This window comes from Nycticebus coucang, chromosome 18 (genome assembly GCF_027406575.1).
Source record: "Nycticebus coucang isolate mNycCou1 chromosome 18, mNycCou1.pri, whole genome shotgun sequence".
NCBI lineage: Eukaryota > Metazoa > Chordata > Mammalia > Primates > Lorisidae > Nycticebus > Nycticebus coucang.
The window spans coordinates 26,129,540-26,148,394 of NC_069797.1; the positions used below are offsets into that span (position 1 = coordinate 26,129,540).

General features: G+C 45.3%; 1 protein-coding gene across 1 annotated transcript in view; it reads left to right on the forward strand.

Annotated features, from left to right (window-relative positions):
* The first annotated feature begins 52 nt into the window (after positions 1 to 52).
* SHPK (sedoheptulokinase) overlaps positions 53 to 18,855 on the forward strand; it is a 30,484-nt gene continuing 11,681 nt past the window's right edge. The window contains exons 1-5 of the mRNA XM_053570080.1: positions 53 to 268; positions 7,620 to 7,761; positions 12,559 to 12,742; positions 13,252 to 13,404; positions 14,967 to 15,142. Of these exons, the coding sequence (XP_053426055.1) occupies positions 101 to 268; positions 7,620 to 7,761; positions 12,559 to 12,742; positions 13,252 to 13,404; positions 14,967 to 15,142 (823 nt within the window). The 5' untranslated portion in view covers positions 53 to 100. The remainder of the gene's footprint in view (positions 269 to 7,619; positions 7,762 to 12,558; positions 12,743 to 13,251; positions 13,405 to 14,966; positions 15,143 to 18,855) is intronic.

An 18,855-nucleotide genomic window follows, 5' to 3' on the forward strand; every position in this document is an offset into this window, starting at 1 on the left:
ATTGGCAGGCGGGGCCCTACCCCGGCACCTCCCTCCCGGGTGAAGTGTGCGGGTTGGGGCGCCTCGGGCTGCAGATTGTGCTGTGCGGGTCAGCGAGGTCATGGCTTCGCGCTCCGTCACTCTTGGCATTGATCTGGGCACCACGTCTGTGAAGGCGGCCCTGCTGGGGGCTGCGCCCAGCGACCCATCTGAATTCGTGGTACTGGCGAGCTGTGCCCGGGCAGCGCGGGCAGAGGTGGCGGCAGAGAGCACGGCGGCTGGGCCCCAGGTGAGGTAGTGCCCTGGAGCTGCGCCGCCTCCAGGAGCCTCCTGACACCCTTTTCTTTCCCCAGGAGGCTTCCCCGACAGCCTCATCTGCAAATAAGTCTCTGCTCCCGCCTGTCTGACCTCGCCTACCCCATCTCCTCCAGGGGCCTCTCTGCTGACACCTCTGCCTGATCCGTTAGGTCTAGCCCCAGGAGTGTCCCCACCTCCTGTTACCGATCTTCTCACTTTCTGGCCTCTTCTGGGGTTACTGCCCTTGGCGCTAGATCCCTGTGCTCTCTGCCCTCCACTCTCTCTGTACCCTGACCTTCTAGGAATTGCCCTCTTGTGTATATAGAATGACCACAGGCCTCCCTTTCACTCTTGACACCCTCATTCCTCACATTTGCCCTGTGCCCTCAAGTTCAGGATTCAGTTTTGTTCCCCAGGACAGAGTCTGGGTTTTTCTTCTGGATGCGGAATTAGGCCTAACCACCTCCTATCTCATTCCATAGAAGTAGAATGCAGACTGGGAAACACTTGGTCAGCAAAAGTCCCCCAACCTCAAAGACTAGGACATTCTGGAGGAAAGACCTCAGCAGATAGAAAGACATTGAGCATATGATATGCAGATCAAAATGTTTTTTTTAAAAGGATCAGATTGATACCTATATGCTCTAACTAGTGGCTTTCAAAAGCCACAAGATGGAAATAGACAACTTCAGGGTAATGTCTCTTTTGGGAAATGTGGGTGGGTTTAGAAAACATCAGTCCTTGGATCTGGATCCCGTTAATTCCCTGAAAAAGGTAGCTCTATGTTCATTTAATTGACATTAGAAATTAATATCCAAGAACTTTCTGTGTAACTTCATGACTCTTTTCTGGGCCTCAGCTTGTTCTCTGAGTTGGAATAGGGAACCTCTAAGGCCCCTGCCAGCCACAAACCTTGATTTTTGAGCCAGGCCCCAGCCCCAAGAGCTTTGTTTTTCACAAGCTCTTACCACATATCTGGACTCAGTTCTTTAGAGGTCAGAGCCCATTGTGCTCACAAGCATTTTATTTATTTAAAATGTAATTAAAAAAAATTTGTTTTTGAAACAGTTTCACCCTGGCCTCAACATAACTCACGGCAACCCCAAACTCCTGAGCTCAAGTGATCCTCCTGCTTCAGCCTATTGAGTAGCTGGAACTATAAGGGTATACCTCTGTGTCAGCTAATTTTTTCCCAATTCTTTTTAGAGATGGGGGTCTCACTCTTGTTCTCACTGATTTGAAACAGCAATCATCCCATTTTAGCCTCCCCAAGTGCCAGGATTATGGGTAAGCCACCATGCCTAGCCTAAAAGCCATTTTAGAGGACAAAGATTTCAGGAACACTTTGCATTTTCACAGAGGCTTTCAAAATTTCTATCAGAGTATTTTAGAATGATTATCTCACTTCTCTTGGGGGGAGGTGAGCAGGAAAGCTGGGATTACAGGAAAGTGAGCTCAGACAATGTCCTTTTCTCTTGCAATAGGGTCACTTATGGAACAAACAGCATTGCTGTGACATTAAGGTTTCTCAACCTTGGCCCTGTTGACATTTTAGGCTGCATAGTTTTTGTTGTGTGTGTAGGTATCTGTATGTTGTAGGATGTTTAGCTGCATCCCTCGCCTCCACCTGCTAGACACCAGTAGCAGCTGCCCTTTCTCTGCAGATATAACAGTAATATCTCCACATTGCCAAATGCCTTCTAGGTGTCAAAATCACCCCTGAGTAAGAACCAACTGTCCGGTTATGTTTTTTCCTTATGTTCACAGTTTTCACTTTTAAGTGGTATGCATACCAAGGTCAAGCCTGGCAGCCATGTGGAAGATCAGAATTTTAGGCATTTGCAAATATAAAATACAAGGTTTTTGAGGGAAGCTCTGTGACCCTTTCCGAGTTATTTAATTTTTCCCTCTGAGTTTCTGTTTCCTCAGCTATATAAAGGGGTGTGGGGGAGTGCCCTTGAATGAGTTTCTAAGCACTCTTCAAGCCTGAGGTTCTAGGATTCAATCAGGATGTAGCCAGATTGATAATCCGAGTCAAGGAATATGAGATGCCTTTCCAGTTGTGTTGTGGGTCTGCCCATTGTCTGTCCGGGAGTTACTTCCTGATCATACTCCACCCTGAAACTGGAACCAACTGCCTCCCTGTCTTTTCCCTCCACCTCCATTTCTATCTACACCACTCACTCACCCCCGCCCGCCAACACCCTCCACCCCTGTCCTGGGATGATGCACTATCTGATAGTCTTGTGGGGGAACTGTTTAAAACCAGCGCTATCCAATAGAAATGCAAACTGCAAAGGAGAGCCACGCGTGTCCTTTGCTATTTTCTAGTAGCTGTATTCAGAGAAGTAAAAAGAAAGAGGTGAGATTAACCTTAATTGCATAATTTATTTAACTCATTACCATGTCAACATGTAATACTGAATAGAAAATGTATTAATGAGGTAATGTTTTTTTTTTTTTTTAATACTAAATCGAAATCTGGTGTGTATTTTACATTTCTAGCATCTTAGTTCAGACTAGTCACATGTGGCACTGCGGGACAGTGCAGGTTTAAACAAATCTCAGCCCTGCTTCCTTCTTCCTCCTCCACCCCACCCCACCCCCACCTCCTCCTGTTTCTTCCTCTGTGCCTCCTTATCTTCCACTTCCTCTTGGCTATTGTGTCTTCTAAGTGTAAAGAATCTTAGTTAGGATCTGGGGCTACCTTCTCAGGAAAGTGCTTTGTGCTCCCATCTCCTCTTCCTCCCTTTCCTCTCTGTCCTTTCTGTTCCTTTGTTCATGCTTGTTAGGAGCCAAGAACTGTCCCTGACCAAGGCCTACAGGCTGACTGGGGCAAGTGAGAGATTTGCTTCAGGAGGGGAAGGCTGTGCCTTCTGGAGGGAAGGAAGGGGCCTAAGAACTCTGTTTTCTGATGCTTTTCCAAGACTATAGCTTTTTTTGTTCTTCAAAGGACTGGCATTTCTCGAGAGCTGAGCCACATTTCTCTTCCCCTTCTCTTCAGAACTTCCTTCTCTTCTAGTTGTTAAATAGAAGTTTAGTTTATGCCTTGGAGGGGATTTTTGTGTGCCAGAAACAGTTCACTTCAGATAAAATCAAATTAAAGTGTTCAATTTATGAGATTCAGAATCCTAGTTCCTACTTAAACTGTTAAGTACCTTAGATGTTTTAAATTGCAGTCATACATTCAATCCTTTATTTTTGGTTTGGCCATGTGCTGCGATTGTCGGATTTAAATCTTTACAGAAGGGCAGCACCCACAGCTCAGTGGGTAGGGTGCTGGCCAGAAACACGCAGGCTGGCAGGTTCGAACCTGGCCCAGGCCAACTAAACAACAATGACAACTGCAAAAAAGAAAAAATAGCCAGGCATTGTGGAAGGCGCTTATAGTCCCAGCTACCTGGGAGGCTGAGGCAAAAGAATTGCTTAAGTCCAAGAGTTGGAGGTTGCTGTGAACTGTGACACCACAGCACTCTCCAGAGGGACACTCTGTCTCAAAAAAACAAAAAGAAAAAAAATCTTTACAGAAATAGGCCTGTTGTGGTGGCTCACATCTGTCATCCTAGCACTCTGGGAGGCTGAGGTGGGTAGATTGCCTGAGCTCAGGAGTCTGAGACAAGTGTGAGCAAGAGCAAGACCTCGTCTCTACTAAAAATAGAAGAAAAACTAGTCAGGCATTTTGACAGGCACCTATAGTCCTAGCTACTGCGGAGGCTGAAGCAAGAGGATCCCTCCCTTGAGTCCAGGAGTTTGAGGTTGCTGTGAGCTATGAAGTCATGGTACTCCACCCAGGGGCAACAGAGTGAGACTGTGTCTGAAAAAAAAAAAATCTTTACACAATACTTCAGTAATTCTTACACACCTATCTAAATTCTTACATACCTATCTAAAAACCTTAAATGCTCTTTTGTGCTTCAAATCCTTGTATAAATGTAGTGAGATTTGAATTTACAATCACAAATGTAGCAGTTACTCAATTTCACATTTTAAATCGAAGTTACAAAGTGACCAAGTCTGGATTATCTTGAACATGTATATTTACTTAAGATACTAAGTACCCTAAGATTCCTTAAACATAAATATTAATAACATGATTCTTTTAACATGAATATGTTTAATTTTCTTTTTTTTTTTGTAGAGACAGAGTCTCACTGTACCGCCCTTGGGTAGAGTGCCGTGGCGTCACATGGCTCACAGCAACCTCTAACTCTTGGGCTTAGGCGATTCTCCTGCCTCAGCCTCCAGAGCAGCTGGGACTACAGGTGCCTGCCACAACGCCCGGCTATTTTTTTGTTTGCAGTTTGGCCGGGGCTGGGTTTGAACTCGCCACCCTCGGCATATGGGGCCGGCGCCCTACTCACTGAGCCACAGGCGCCGCCCCGGATATGTTTAATTTTTGATCAGTCTACTTTGAAATTTACTTATTCACCAAGAAAACTATTATGTCATCTGAGTTGCTTTCCCAAGTGAATATTTTGTGATGGTCTTCTTAGCTTGTTTGGATCTCTTACTGATGGGGGGCATCTGGAGTGGGATGGGACCCAGGGATCTTACTTATAGTCTTGAACTGGGACTTGATAATTTAAAAGAAGTAGTAGTCACAGAGCCTAGGTTTTTTCAGTTCAAGTAGCATGGTTTTCCACTTTAAAGTTGTGTCTCCTGCCCACAATCCAGTCTTGGCTGCTGCTTGATTGGATTTGGTATTTCTTTAATTCTAAAATATCAAAATGTACCCCTCAAGGCCATTCTGACCCCAAGACTTTTGAATTTGCCCAAGAATTTGTCCAAATCTCCGTATTATTTTCATTTTCTTTTATTTATTTATTTATTATTATTTTTGAGATAGAGCCTCACTTTGTTACCCTGGGTAGAGTGCTATGGCATCACAGCTTACAGTAACCTCAAACTCTTGGGCTCAAGCAATTCTCTTGCCTTAGCCCCCCCAAGTAACTGGGACTACAGGCGCCTGCCACAACGCCTGGCTATTTTTTTTTTTTTTTTTTATGAGACGAGGACAAGGTCTTGTTCTGTCTCAGGCTGGTCTCCAGCAGTCCACCCACCTCGGCTTCCCAGAGTGCTAGGATTACAGGTGTATTTGTTATTTTTGAGAAAGAACCTCTGTCACCCCAGGTAGAGTGCTGTGGCATCATAGCTCACAGCAACTTCAAACTCCTGAGCTCAAGCAATCTACCTGCTTCTGTCTCCCAAAATGCTAGGATTATAGGTGTGAGCCACCATGCTGGCTCTTTTCATATTCTTGCCTCTTAGGACAACTTAACTCTTCATACCTTAATAGGATATTTGATTAAATTCTGCATACCTCTCCTGACTTTTGTCTTTGAAGGTTATTCTGCCTACTGAAGTTTTCAAGGAGAAAGGAAGTCAGAAGAAAAGGCTAATCAGGAAAAGATGATCCTGGCTTTCTTTAATCTCCTTTTCCATCCCTGGAAAATCTTTCCACATTTTTAGTCTCATTATGTGTATCTTATTTGTGGGTCATTATGAACATGATGAGATACACAAAAATCAAGAAACATAAAATCCTTCGTGTGGAAGGAAATAAATGAAACAAATGAATCCCTCTCAGCAACTGATAAACCGAGTGACTTGAAATTTTCAGGGTGAATCAGAAAGGACTCTGTTGACTGTGTTTCTTGGAAGTCATATAATGGACCATAACACAGTCTGTCTCACAACTTTCATAGTGAAATTTTCACTATTGAAATTACACTATTGAAATTTTCAAGGTGAATCAGAAAGGACTCTGTTGACTGTGTTTCTTGGAAGTCACATAATGGACCATAACACAGTCTGTCTCACAACTTTCATAGTGACTCAAGCGTTGCTGCCCAGCCAAGTTCATCTGCCTGCTCCCCAAGAGAAAGTCAATATCCAGAGACGGCAGGGTTTATAGCAGAGAAAGTTTATCCTGCAAACTGTTAAGCAGGGAGACAGAGAAATCTGCCTCCCTGAGAACTGAGGGGCAATTTGGTGGGCGGAGGATTAGGTAATCAGGGTCTGTTAATTGGCTGGGTTCTGGCAGAACCATCAGTCCCTTTGATATGGGCCACTGTCTGGGTGGGTCAGCAGATCCACTGGAATGCATTTCCTTGTTGGGGGGTCCAAGACCAGTTGAGTCAGTTATTTAACCTGAGTGTGTCAGTCTATCCACTGGAATGCAGGACCTGGGAGATATCTCAAAAACTACCCCTAGGTTCTAAACAGGTGTTTTTTTGTTTGAGACAGAGTCTCACTATGTCTCCCTCATAGAGTCACAGCTCACAGCAACCACCAACTCTTGTGCTTAAGCAATTCTCTTGCCTCTCAGCCTCCTAAGTAGCTGGGACTACATGCTATTTTTTGGTTGCAGCTGTCATTGTTGTTTGGCCGGCCTGGGCTGGGTTCAAACCCACCAGCTCAGGTGTATGTGGCTGGCGCCTTAGCTGCTTGAGGCACACGCACCGAGCCCAAGTGATGTTTTCTATGGAAAAAAGTTAAGAATCTATAACTACCAGCTGTGCCCTCTAGAGTAGCAATTATGGAGAAGCAAACAAAGGGACAGTGACTATTATCAAGCAAATGAGTGGACAGAGGTTGATTATTATCATTATTCCAGGTAAGCTCCTTCACAGAGTTTTGAGGCCTTTATTCTATTAGCTCTCATCTTCTGCCTCTTCATCAATTTGTAAGGGCGGTTTCAAAAACAGCTCTGATGATGAGATGGCCTTCTTTCAGAAGGCCTCAGGAGGTCTAGGAAGGAGCACTTTGCCCTGGATTGATTAGGCCCCAGCCTCTCCTCACTTCTAGCCTCATCTTCCCCACTCCGGGGCCAGGCCCCACTGGCACTGTGCCCCATGTGTTCCTGCGCTTCCTCCTTGGCCATGTTCCTTCTGTGGGCTTTGGTTTCAAACTCTGGGGCCTGGCCCTGAGGGCATTCAGAAAATGCTTGCCAGATGGCTGAAGGCACCAGCGGCCATCCTTGGGTGCATTAGTCCCTTAGGCCTTCTTTGGCAACACCTCTCCTGCCAGGCTTCTCCCTCCTCCCTGTTGAGTTCCGCAACCCCACTGCTTCCGGTGCCTCTTGAAACACCCTTCCCCTATTTCTTCTATTTATAGCATGGAGCAGTGCTGTTCTCAGCTCAGGCTGACCATGTGGAGGACAGAGCCTCAGCCCCATCGGCAGCAATACCTCATCTGTGAAGGCAGGAGCTGTGCCCTTCCCACCACATTCCTACTCCACACCCTGCTGCAACCCTCCGTCCCAGGAAATCCCTGAGGCGGCCTGTCCCCCGTCCCCTGCCTGTTTGTCTGCCCCTGGCCAACATGTCCTGTTCTGTTTCCAGGGACGGGAGCAGGATGTGAGTAGAATCATCCAAGCCTTAAGTGAGTGCCTTGCTGCCCTTCCTCGGCAGCAGCTCCAGAATGTCAAGGGCATTGGAGTGTCGGGACAGATGCACGGAGTCATGTTTTGGAAAACAGGCCGAGGTATGCTGGGCTCTGGGGATGATCTTATGTTGGTGACTGTCACTTATGGAGCTAGGGAAGTGCTGCAGAAGGCTTTCTACAAAGAGTCTGCTTATTCCACAGTGGGAATAGGGTCTTGCTCCTTGGAATGACACAAAGCTAGCTGCCTCCTATATTTTGTGTACATCCCATCCTATATAGGTTTATAATGAATGAGTGAACCACCTTCTCACATATCATCAGCACATTGTCCGTGAACAGGCAGAGGGAGGGAGAAAGGCAAATTTTGTTTGTTCTGTGGGATTTAGCAGAGAATACTTTCCACAGCTTTCTCCTTATTTGTGTCAGTCTCAGAACATTGGTGGTGACAACCAAGAGATTAGCTGTAGGTGTAGGAGGTGCCAGGACACAGAGGGAACCCTTTTGAATGCTTTCTTTTGTTAACACAATCACAGATATTTGTGATCTTTAAAATCTCAGGCATATCCTTTTATGGGCTCAGTTGGGAAGCACTGTTTAGTCAATTGTCTTATGAAGATCTGTCACCTTGGCAGACCAGAGATGGGTGACATATTCTGTTTGGCACTCAAGAGGAGAACTAAGCTATTAAGATAACAACAAGCACTTCACCTGTCAGGTGCACAGCTAAGGACATTACCTGCATGTTCTCATCAAAATTTCCCCCAACAACCTTATGACTCATAGTTTACACTAGAGTCAACATTGTGCAGATGAGAAGCTGAAGTTCAGAGAGATAGTATAATATGCTCAGGGTCATATTTCAGCAAGTGGCAACTCCAGCTTTTGAACCCAGCTCTATCTGACTTCAGACACTGAGCTTTTAAAGGCCCCTGAGGTGACAAGAGCTACAGGAGGGCACAGAGGCTCAGTGTAGGGAGGGACTTCCCAATTGAATGCCCAAGGAAGATGAGGCTCCTAAGGGAGCTGTGAGTCCTCCATCATGGTCAGCATTCAAAATTTTTTTTTTATATAGATTCTTACACTGTTGCCCTTGGTAGAGTGCAATGGCGTCATCATAGCTCACAGCAACCTCAAACTCTTGGGCTCAAGCAATCCTCTTGTCTCAGCCTCGGATTGCCCTGGGACTAGAAGCACCTGCCACAATGCCCAGCTACTTTTTCTGTTTTTAGTAGAGATGGGGGTCTCACTTTTGCTTAGGCTGGTCTCAAACTTCTAAGCTCAAACAATCTGCCTGCCCTGGCTTCCCAGAGTGCTAGGATTATAGGCATGAGCAATTACCATGCCTTGCCAAAAATTTGTATTTATTTTGTTTAAATTCTTTTTGAGACAGTCTCACTTTGTCACCCTCAGTTGAGTGCTATGGCATCATAACTCACAGTAACCTCAAACTCTTGGGGTCAAGTGATTGTCTTGTCTCATCTTCTGGAAAGCTGGGATTCCAGGTACTGATCATGATGCCTGGCTATTTTTAGAGATAGGATCTTGCTCTTGCTCAGGCTGATCTCAAACCCCTGACGTCAAACAATCCAGCCACCTTAGCCTCCCAGAGTGCTAGGATTATAGGTGTGAGTCACTGCGCCTGTCCTAAAAAATTTTTTTAATTATAAAATATTTTGCATACTCATACAAAAAATAGGAAGAATAGTGCTGTGAACTGACACATACCCATCACTCGGAGTCAACAGAAATGATATTTGCTGCAGACGTTGTAAACAGAAGATGCATGGCTACTCTGAGGGTATGTAGTTAAGAGGATCGAACATTGGAGTCACCCTTTCTGCCTGGAGACTGAGTGATTCGGAGTCCCTGGGCTCAGTGTGTGGTGACTTGCCTCCCAGCAGGACTGGTGTCTTGTGCTGCATCCTTTGATCACTCCCAGGACAGGGCTGGGTGGAAGTCAATGCGGGCTCTCCTGCCTTCCCTTTCTCCCCTCCGCCTGTCGGCTGGCCGGGCCACAGGAGTGCTTGACTCCAGGCAGTAGCAGGAGCCTAGGCGATTACAGTGTCAGAGCCGACCTCTCAGGGGGAGTCTAGGTTGTAAAAGCTTTTTAAACTCCTTAATTTTGCATTAATGAGAATAAATGTCCTTTTAATACTAAAACCCTTCCCTGAGAGGACAGCAGAGATCTAATGATTGTGGTCTGGTCACACGCCTTCCTTTCTGCCCGTCTCCTGGACTTTGTAACAACCACACAAACCATCAGCCACATCGTTGGAAAGAGCTCCTTAATATTTCATCGAGCCAGCCCACATGCCTTCTGGGCCTGTTTTCTGTTTCTGGGAAGGAGGAAAGCCACTGGTGGGTGATGATGATACCTGCTTAGTGGAGTTGAGTGAAATCATATTTGGGATCAAATCTTGCTGCTTTTAGTGGTAGCCTTAATTCAGTTTGGTTTCAGTTTCTACAGCATATAAGGCCCTGTGCTGGGCCCTGTGGGAGACATAGAAATGAGGGAAGGCAGCCTCTGCCTTCCAGAACACAGTCAACACAGATGGGCAACTCAAGCAGAAAGCTAAGTGCTTCAGTGAGGCTGCAGATGGGCAAGTTGGAAGGGAGAAGAGGGAGGGATTAATTAGTCTCTTCTGAAAGGCCTGTCGTTATGCTAGTTTTCAGACTCCATTTTCAGGCTCAGTAGAAGCGGGAGAGAAATGAAGATCATAAAATGAAGCTAAAAGGCAGGCAGCACAGTGGGAGAAAATATTTGGCAGTGTATGGTAGACAAAGAACAGATCGGTACCTATAAAGAACCAATAACTAAGAAAGGACAAAGGGCCCTGTGGAAAAAGGATACCAATAGGTTATTTATTCCTAGAAGAGGAGATAGGAATGGCTAATAAATATGCGAAAAGATACTTAATATCATTAGTAATTAGGGAAGTTCAGATGAAAACAACAATGAAACATCATTTTTCATCCATTGAAGTGGGAGAAATCAAAAGGTTTGATAATGTCAAGAGTTGGCAAACTACCTCCAAACTGAAAGACTTAAAGCAATAAGCATTTTATCATATCTTGTGACTTTTTTTTTTTTTTTTTGTGGGGAGGTCAAGAATTGGGCAGGGCTCAGCTAGCTAATTCTTCTTCTATATGGAGTTGATGGAGGTTGTTTGTTGGTGTTCATCTGGTGGGCAGAAGAGTCAGGGAGGTTCAAGATGGCTTTACTCAATGCCTGGCACCTCGGTAGGGAGTCTAGGCTTACTTGGAAATGGCCTGCTGGATACCTATATGTCCTCTTTCCACATGGTCTCTTTAGGACAGTGGCCTCCGGGGAGTTGGACTTCTTACCTGGTGGTTGGTTTCCCCCAGAGACAGTGTTCTGACAGGCTCTGGGGAGTCCCACGATGTCACTACCTCCATATTCTCTTGGTCAAGCAAGTCACCACTGCTAGCCCATGTTCAAAGAAAGAGGATTTAGATGCCACTTCTTAATGGGAGGAGTAGCAAACGATTTGCGGCAATCAACCACAAATAGTGTTTTTAAATATTAAAGTAAAGGAACTTAGAATCTAGAATTTATAGCTGATTAAACTATCATTCAGAGATGAGAACATGAAGTATTCAGAGGCATATAGGCCTTCAGACCCTTTGCCACAGAAAGACCTACACTGGAAATAGTTTGGAATGAAATATTTAAATAGGCTTGGCGCCCGTAGCACAGTGGTTATGGCGCCAGCCACATACACCGAGGATGGCAGGTTGGCTGGTGGGCTTGAACCAGACTGGGCCTGCTAAACAATGACAACTGCAACAAAAAAAAATAGCTGGGCATTGTGGCAGGCACCTGTAGTCCCAGCTACCAGGGAGGCTGAGGCAAGAGAATCGCTTAAGCCCAAGAGTTTGAGATTTCTGCCAGCTGTGATGGCACGGCACTCTACCAAGGCCGACACAGTGAGACTCTGTCTCAAAAAAAAAAAAAAAGAAAAGAAGAAAGAAATATTTAGAAATAAAAGCAGAGAGGGTGGCACCTGTGGCTCAAAGGAGTAGGGTGCCGGCCCATATGCCAGAGGTGGCAGGTTCAAACCCAGCCCTGGCCAAAAACTGCAAAAAAAACCAACAACAACAACAACAACAACAACAAAAATAAATAAAAGCAGAGAAAAATCCAGATGTCACAAGATGGCCAGATTCCTTGGTTAAGTTTGGTATCTAAAAATCAATTAGCTAAGACCTAAGGAAAAGAGAATGTATACTGATAAAAAATCATCTAGAATTAAGACTCCATAATGTTATCATGACAAGGGAGAAAAGGGTGGAGATCAGGAGACTTGAGATTGTTCCAAACATCTCCTTTTATGGGATAGTGGGAAATATAATATCAACTTAAAAAATGAATAAAAAGATGGGCAGCAGCTGTGGCTAGGGCACAGTGGGTAGGGCACCGGCCCCATATACCGAGGGTGGCGGGTTCAAACATGGCCCTGGCCAAAATGCAACAAAAAAATAGCCGAGCGTTGTGGTGGGTGCCAGCTAGTTGCGAGGCTGAGGCAAGAGAATCCCCTTAGCCCAGGAGTTGGAGGTTGCTGTGAGCTGTGACGCCAAGGCACTCTACCGAGGGCAATAAGTGAAACTCTGTCTCTAAAAAAAAAAATGGATAAAAAGAAACACAGAAGTGGATGAGTAGAGGGACACATGACTTGCCCAGGGTCACACACTCAGTATGTGGTAGAGCCGAGCACTAAACCCAGGCACTCTGTTGACGAGACCCATGTGTGAGCCAGGCATTATCATAGGGGGATCAGTGTCTGTGATATACACTCACCAGTGGAGTAGTCTCAAGGCTGTGTTGGTGCCCAGTCAGTTCTCTCTGTCCATTTTTGGTAATCTACTTTGTTCCAGGCTGTGAATGGACAGAAGGAGGACCCACCACTGTATTTGAGCCCAGAGCTGTGAGCCACCTGGTCACGTGGCAGGATGGCCGCTGTAGTAGCAGGTTCCTGGCCTCTCTGCCCCAGCCAGAGTCCCATCTCAACGTGGCCACTGGTTTCGGCTGTGCAACCATCTTCTGGCTTTTGAAAAACTGGTATGGACAACCATTCTTTGATCAGGTGCTGGGTTTCCAGGAGAATGACAGTGGGCGGGGGCCGCATCAGCATCACTCCACCTTTTGGATTGTGCCTTACTGAGCAGGGCCGGGCACCAGGTGCAGGCCCAGAACTGCTTCATTTTGCAGAGTGCTCTATTAATGATCTAGTTATCACCCATGGAGGGCAAGTGACTTGCCAGAGGTCATGTGGGGAGTTCATGGCAGGGTCAGGCCTGTGGGGCTGCCAAGAAGGACAGTGTCCTGTTGTCCCAGGCCTAATGGTTCCTCCTCTGAGTCCCTTCCTCTAGGGCTGACTTGGGCTGGCTTTCCTTGGAGTGGCGAGGTGGTCCTCATCCTAGGGATTCAGGCTATGCTTGATCCATGGCGTGTGGATTATTGCTGCCACCTAGCTCTGCCACCTCGTCCCCACTGCCCACAGCCAGGTGCAGCACATGCTTCCGAGTCCATGATTGACCATGTTGAATTGTTTTTGGCATGCAAAACAGCCCAGAGTTCCTGAAGTCCTACGATGCAGCTGGCACCATCCACGACTACGTGGTTGCCATGTTGTGTGGCTTGCCGAGACCCCTAATGTCTGACCAGAATGCTGCTAGCTGGGGATATTTCAACACCCAGAGCCAAAGCTGGAACTTGGAGATGTGAGTATAACATCCTTGTGTGCTGGCTCTGGGCTGAAAGGCCCCTCCAGAACTTGAGCTTCAGAGAGGTCTTTCCCATCCGGGAATGGTAGAGGATTTCTAGAGGCCAGGATCAGCATCCAGTACCCTCAGCCTATTCCAGTTGCTGGTATGGGTGGCCCCAGTGTTAGTGAAGCCCTGGGGAGAGGGCTGCACACCCTTAGGATGCCGTCCTGTTCTTCCCCAGCCACTCAGACTTAACAGTGGGCGTCCATTCTCTGTGACCCTGGGCCTAGCCTGTAGATGTCGGAGCACAACTTCCACTCTTATACACACACACACACACATACATATATATTATTTTATTTATTTATTTATTTATTTTTTTGAGATAGAACCTCAAGCTGTTGCCCTGGGTAGAGTGCCGTGGCATCACAGCTCACAGCAATCGCTAACTCCTGGGCTCAAGCGAGTCTCCTGTCTCAGCCTCCCAAGTAGCTGGGACCAGAGGCGCCCACCACAATGCCCGGCTATTTTTTGGTTGCAGCTGTCATTGTTGTTTGGCAGGCCCGGGCTGGATTCGAACCCACCAGCTCAGGTGTATGTGGCTGGCGCCTTAGCCGCTTGAGCCATAGGCGCTGAGCCTATTTATTTTTTATTTAGATAGAGTCTCATTCTGTTGCCCTGGGGTTGAGTGGTGTGATGTCATCATAGTTCACAGTAACCTCAAACTCCTGATCCTTATGCCTCAGCCTCCTGGTAACTGGTACTACATGCGCCCACCTACAGTGCCCACCTACAGTGCCCAGCTAATTTTTTCTACTTTTAGTAGAGAAGTGGGGGTCTCACTCTTGCTCAGGATGGGTTCGAACTCCTGATGAGCTCAGCCGTCTGCCCACCTTGGCCTCCCTGAGGGCTATGATTACAGCTGTAAGCCCCACCCCGCTCAGCCCACTCTTTAATAAATTTTAAAATACGATTATGAACTAGAAGTATTAGGCTCGAGGGGTGCTTTTTAAGTTCTTTTTAAATGATCATTTGCCTTTTCAGGTACGAAGTCCAGTGCCCTATAAGTTCACTTCCTTCAGGGCCCAAATTCTGAGCTCTGAAATAAAACAAAAAGCACCTGGTAGTTCAGGTAAAGGACTCTCCAGCATGTTTTGTAAAATTGACAGCCCCATCTTCACTAACCCTGAGTGATGAATGCACTTAGTATCCAGGAGGTGGACAGGTTTGACTGTGGACTGTGCTAACCCAATCGTAACCCTGCACTGAATCTCCGACTGCCTCCCTCTGCAGGGTGCATTCCCTTTAAACAGGAGGCTGGACTTGACCGCTGCTGCTTAAGCTGGTTGTTTTCTTCCCCGAAAGGTGAATCCTAAGCTTTTCAAAGCCAGTATACACTATTACAAAAGCTAAGCTCCTGGTTTAAAAAAAAAAAAGCCTAAAAATCTGCCTGTGACAATATTGGCTTCTATCCTTCTTTGTGTGTCCTATAGCGCTTTCCCTCGCTGAGCTTCCTGGGTACAATAAAAACAGGAAGCCAAGTAGGGGTCCATACGGTGTCCACTTCTGTTTTGCAGACTGAGGAACTCAGACTTTCCCACCCACCTGCTCCCAGACATTGCAGAGGCAGGCAGTGTGGCAGGAAGAACTTCCCACATGTGGCTTGAAATCCCAAAGGGGACACCAGTGGGTGTGGCCATGGGCGATTTACAGGCCTCTGTCTATTCTTGCATGGCCCAAAGGACAGACGCAGGTCAGTTTTTCTTTCCTTCTCTCCTCTAACTTTCACCACTGCCTCTAAACACCAGCTTTTGCGTGGGGGCCCAGGGGGCACACAGAACTTGGTAGCCTCAGCATCCTTCCTGTTGGAGAGTATTATAATGTAAAGATAAAAAACACCCTTATCCCTGCAGGTGAAACCATCTGCTCAGGGAGTTTACAGGTCAGGTGAGGGCCTGGTGAGGGCAAGAGCTCTCTCTAGCTGGCTGGTTTATGTATAACTCCATGACTGAGAAAATAGGTGAGTAGATTATAGAGTTTTTGTTATTACGAGTTTGTTAATGAAAGTTATATTGGATCTGATTAGATGTGTAGGATCTTTTCTGTATTCAGGGTGAGAGAATCACAGTGAGGTGAAACAGAGTCTAGGGCAGGAATTGGTAAGCTTTTTCTGTGAAGGGCAATGGAGTAAATATTTTCAGCTCTGTGGGCTGCACAGTCTCTGTTGTAACTGCTCAATCCTGCGACTTAGCAGCTGTAGACAATGCACATACAAGTCGGCAGAGCTGGGTTCCAGCAGAACATTATTCATACACCAATGTGAATGTCATGTAATTTTCATGTGTCATGAAATATTCTTCTTTTGATTTCTTTCCAACCATTTGAACATGCGAGAAGGTGCAAGTGTGATTTTAAAATGGTATAGCCCCTTTGGAAGACAGTCTGGCAGTTCCTCAAATGTCAAACATGGAGTTGCTGCATGACCCAGCAGTTCCACTCCTAGAAATATATCCAAGAGAAGTGAAAACATATGCCCACACAACAAACTATACACAAATATTGATAGCATTATTATTCATGGTGATTTGTGAAAAAGTAGAAACAACTCAAATGCCCTTCAACTGATGGATTAAAAAAATGTAGTGTATCCACATGGCTAAAAGGGAATGAATCCCCAATAAAAGACAAACTTCAGCACATCTAAATTTTAAAGACTTTTGTTGGGAATTCAGTGATTCATGAACTGGAGTAGCCCCAGACTATAAGGAGCTGGCATTCTACTATGAAGGGTCAGAGGGGAAACTTCTGTAAAGTATTTGCAGAAGCAAGACAAGGCAAACAATTTTGATCGGTTAGAATGAAAAATTCCTAGTTAGTGGTCAGCTGGTGGTTTCTGATTGGTGCATTTTCTTGTTTCATTTAACTATTTGACAATTAAGGTAGGAAATTAAAGTGCCAGAGCCACACCAGTCTAATGGCCTCTTCATTCATATATATGTTTTTAATTTTTGCAAGATAACTTTTAAAAAATTTTTACAAGATAAATTTTCAGGGTAGTTAACGACATCTCAATTCACATTGTTGTTTGTTTTTTTTTTTTTTAGAGACAGAGTCTCACTTTATTGCCCTTGGTAGAGTGCTGTGGTGTCATAGCTCACAGCAACCTCCAACTCCTGGGCTAAGGCGATTCTTTTGCCTCAGCCTCCCAAGTAGCTGGGACTATAGGCACCTGCCACAATGCCCGGCTAGTTACAATGATGACTATTAGTAGGATAATACTAAGAAACTGGAGTGTGCTTCTTAGCCAAAGTCACCATGAATCAAACCAACTAATATAAATGTATGTATGCATTTGTGTGTGTGTATATATATAGTATATGTATATATACCCATATATATATAACACTTTTTTCACATGTGGGTATGTGTGTGTGTATGTATGTATAACATTTTCTTGAGAAGGGGTCTTGCCCTGTTGTCCAGGTTGGATTTTAACTCTTGGGCTCAGGGGATTATTCCACTTCAATCTCCCATATAGTACAACTAATATTTCTATGGGAACAAAAGAAAACCAAAAGTTAATGACTAGAAAAAAACTGTAAATTCAGTCTCTGAGTCCAGGAGGAAGCTGTCAAGAAGATTTCTAAAGTTGAGCTTGAAGCATATTTTCCTGTTTTAGCTTCAATGTCTTTGATTATGGCATTGGGCATTTCAATGAACTTGCAGAGTGGTTCACACATCAGAAATGGTATTCCAGGGTGGCACTTGTGGCTCAGTGGGTAGGGCGCCGGCCCCATATACTGAGGGTGGCATATTCAAACCTGGTCCCAGCCAAAATGCAACAAAAAAATAGCCGGGCATTGTGGCGGGTGCCTATAGTCCCACTTACTTGGGAGGCTGAGGCAAGAGAATTGCCTGAGCCCAGGACTTGGAGGTTGCTGTGAGTTGTGACACGAGGGCACTCTATTGAGGGCAATAAAGTGAGACTCTGCCTCTAAAAAAAAACAGGAATGGTGTTCCACACACCAGCAACCCCTGGGCTCAAGTGATCCTCTTGTCTCAGCCTCCTGAGTAGCTAGGACTACAGGTGCCCACTGCAATGCTATTTTTTTTCTATTTTTAGTAGAGACTGGGTCTTGCTTTTGCTTAGGCTGGTCTCGAACTCCTGAGCTCAGGCAATCCACCTGCTTCAACCTCTGACAGTGGTAGGATTACAGGTATGAGATGCTGTGCCTGGCCACCGCGGATCTCTTGCCTCTGCCTCCCTTTAGCTGGGACTATAGGCATATGCTATCATGTCCAGGTAATTTTTTTTTTTAAGAGACAGTCTCACTTTGTCACCCTCTGTAGAGTACAGTGGCATCACAGCTCACAGCAACCTCCAACTCTTGGGCTTAAGTGATTCTCTTGCCTCAGCCTCCCCAGTAGCTGGGACTACAGGTGCCCACCACAACACCCAGATATTTATTTTTTGTTGTTGTTGCAGTTTGGCCCGGGCTGGGTTTGAACCTGCCACCCTCAGTATATGGGGCTGGCGCCCTACTCACTGAGCCATAGGCGCTGCCCTAATTTTTTATTTTTTAAAATGCTTTTGTAGAAATAGGGTCTTGCTATGTTGCTCAGGCTGGTCTTGGCAATATAATCAATGTTTTCCATTGCATAAAGAGACCAGATTCTTTTTCCTTTTTTTTTTTTTTTGTAGAGACAGAGTCCCATTGTACCGCCCTTGGTAGAGTGCCGTGGCGTCACATGGCTCCCAGCAACCTCCAACTCTTGGGCTAACACGATTCTCTTACTTCAGCCTCCCGAGCAGCTGGGACTACAGGCACCTGCCACAACGCCCGACTATTTTTTTTGTTGTTGCAGTTTGGCCAGGGCCAGGTTTGAACCCGCCACTCTCAGCATATGGGGCCGGCACCCTACTCACTGAGCCACAGGCGCCGCCCTACCAGATTCTTTTTCATCTGATGCAAGTAACATATTACCATAAATTGAAAATATCCTCAAGTAACTTTCCAAATTTTGGAGGATCAAGTAAGGAGAAAAAGTAAATATTTCAATTTTTATTCACAAAAATATACTTTACCAAATTGCTTTCAACTTTGGGTAGCTTAAAATAAAAGGAAAAAAATTATTTCCTTAAATATGGAAAATAAAAAAAAAATAGAGAACCAGCAATGTTTCAAGTGAAAAATCATAAGAATATTATCCTTGTCAGTTATTCATTCTCAGATAATTAATTCTTGTTAATTAATTCTTGTTCTGATTGATCTTTCTTAGCAGTTTCATGAACTCAATAGTTTTCTCAGTGGAATTCTGGAAATTCAATCTAACGATATAATCTTAAAGGTATTAGAAACCTGTATTCCAGTGTACTTATCAGAGTCTTTCTCGCAAATCTCTTTGAAGAAGAAACAATTTTGGACGGTAGCTGACTGTCAACACTCTTATTTATTTTTTTTAGAG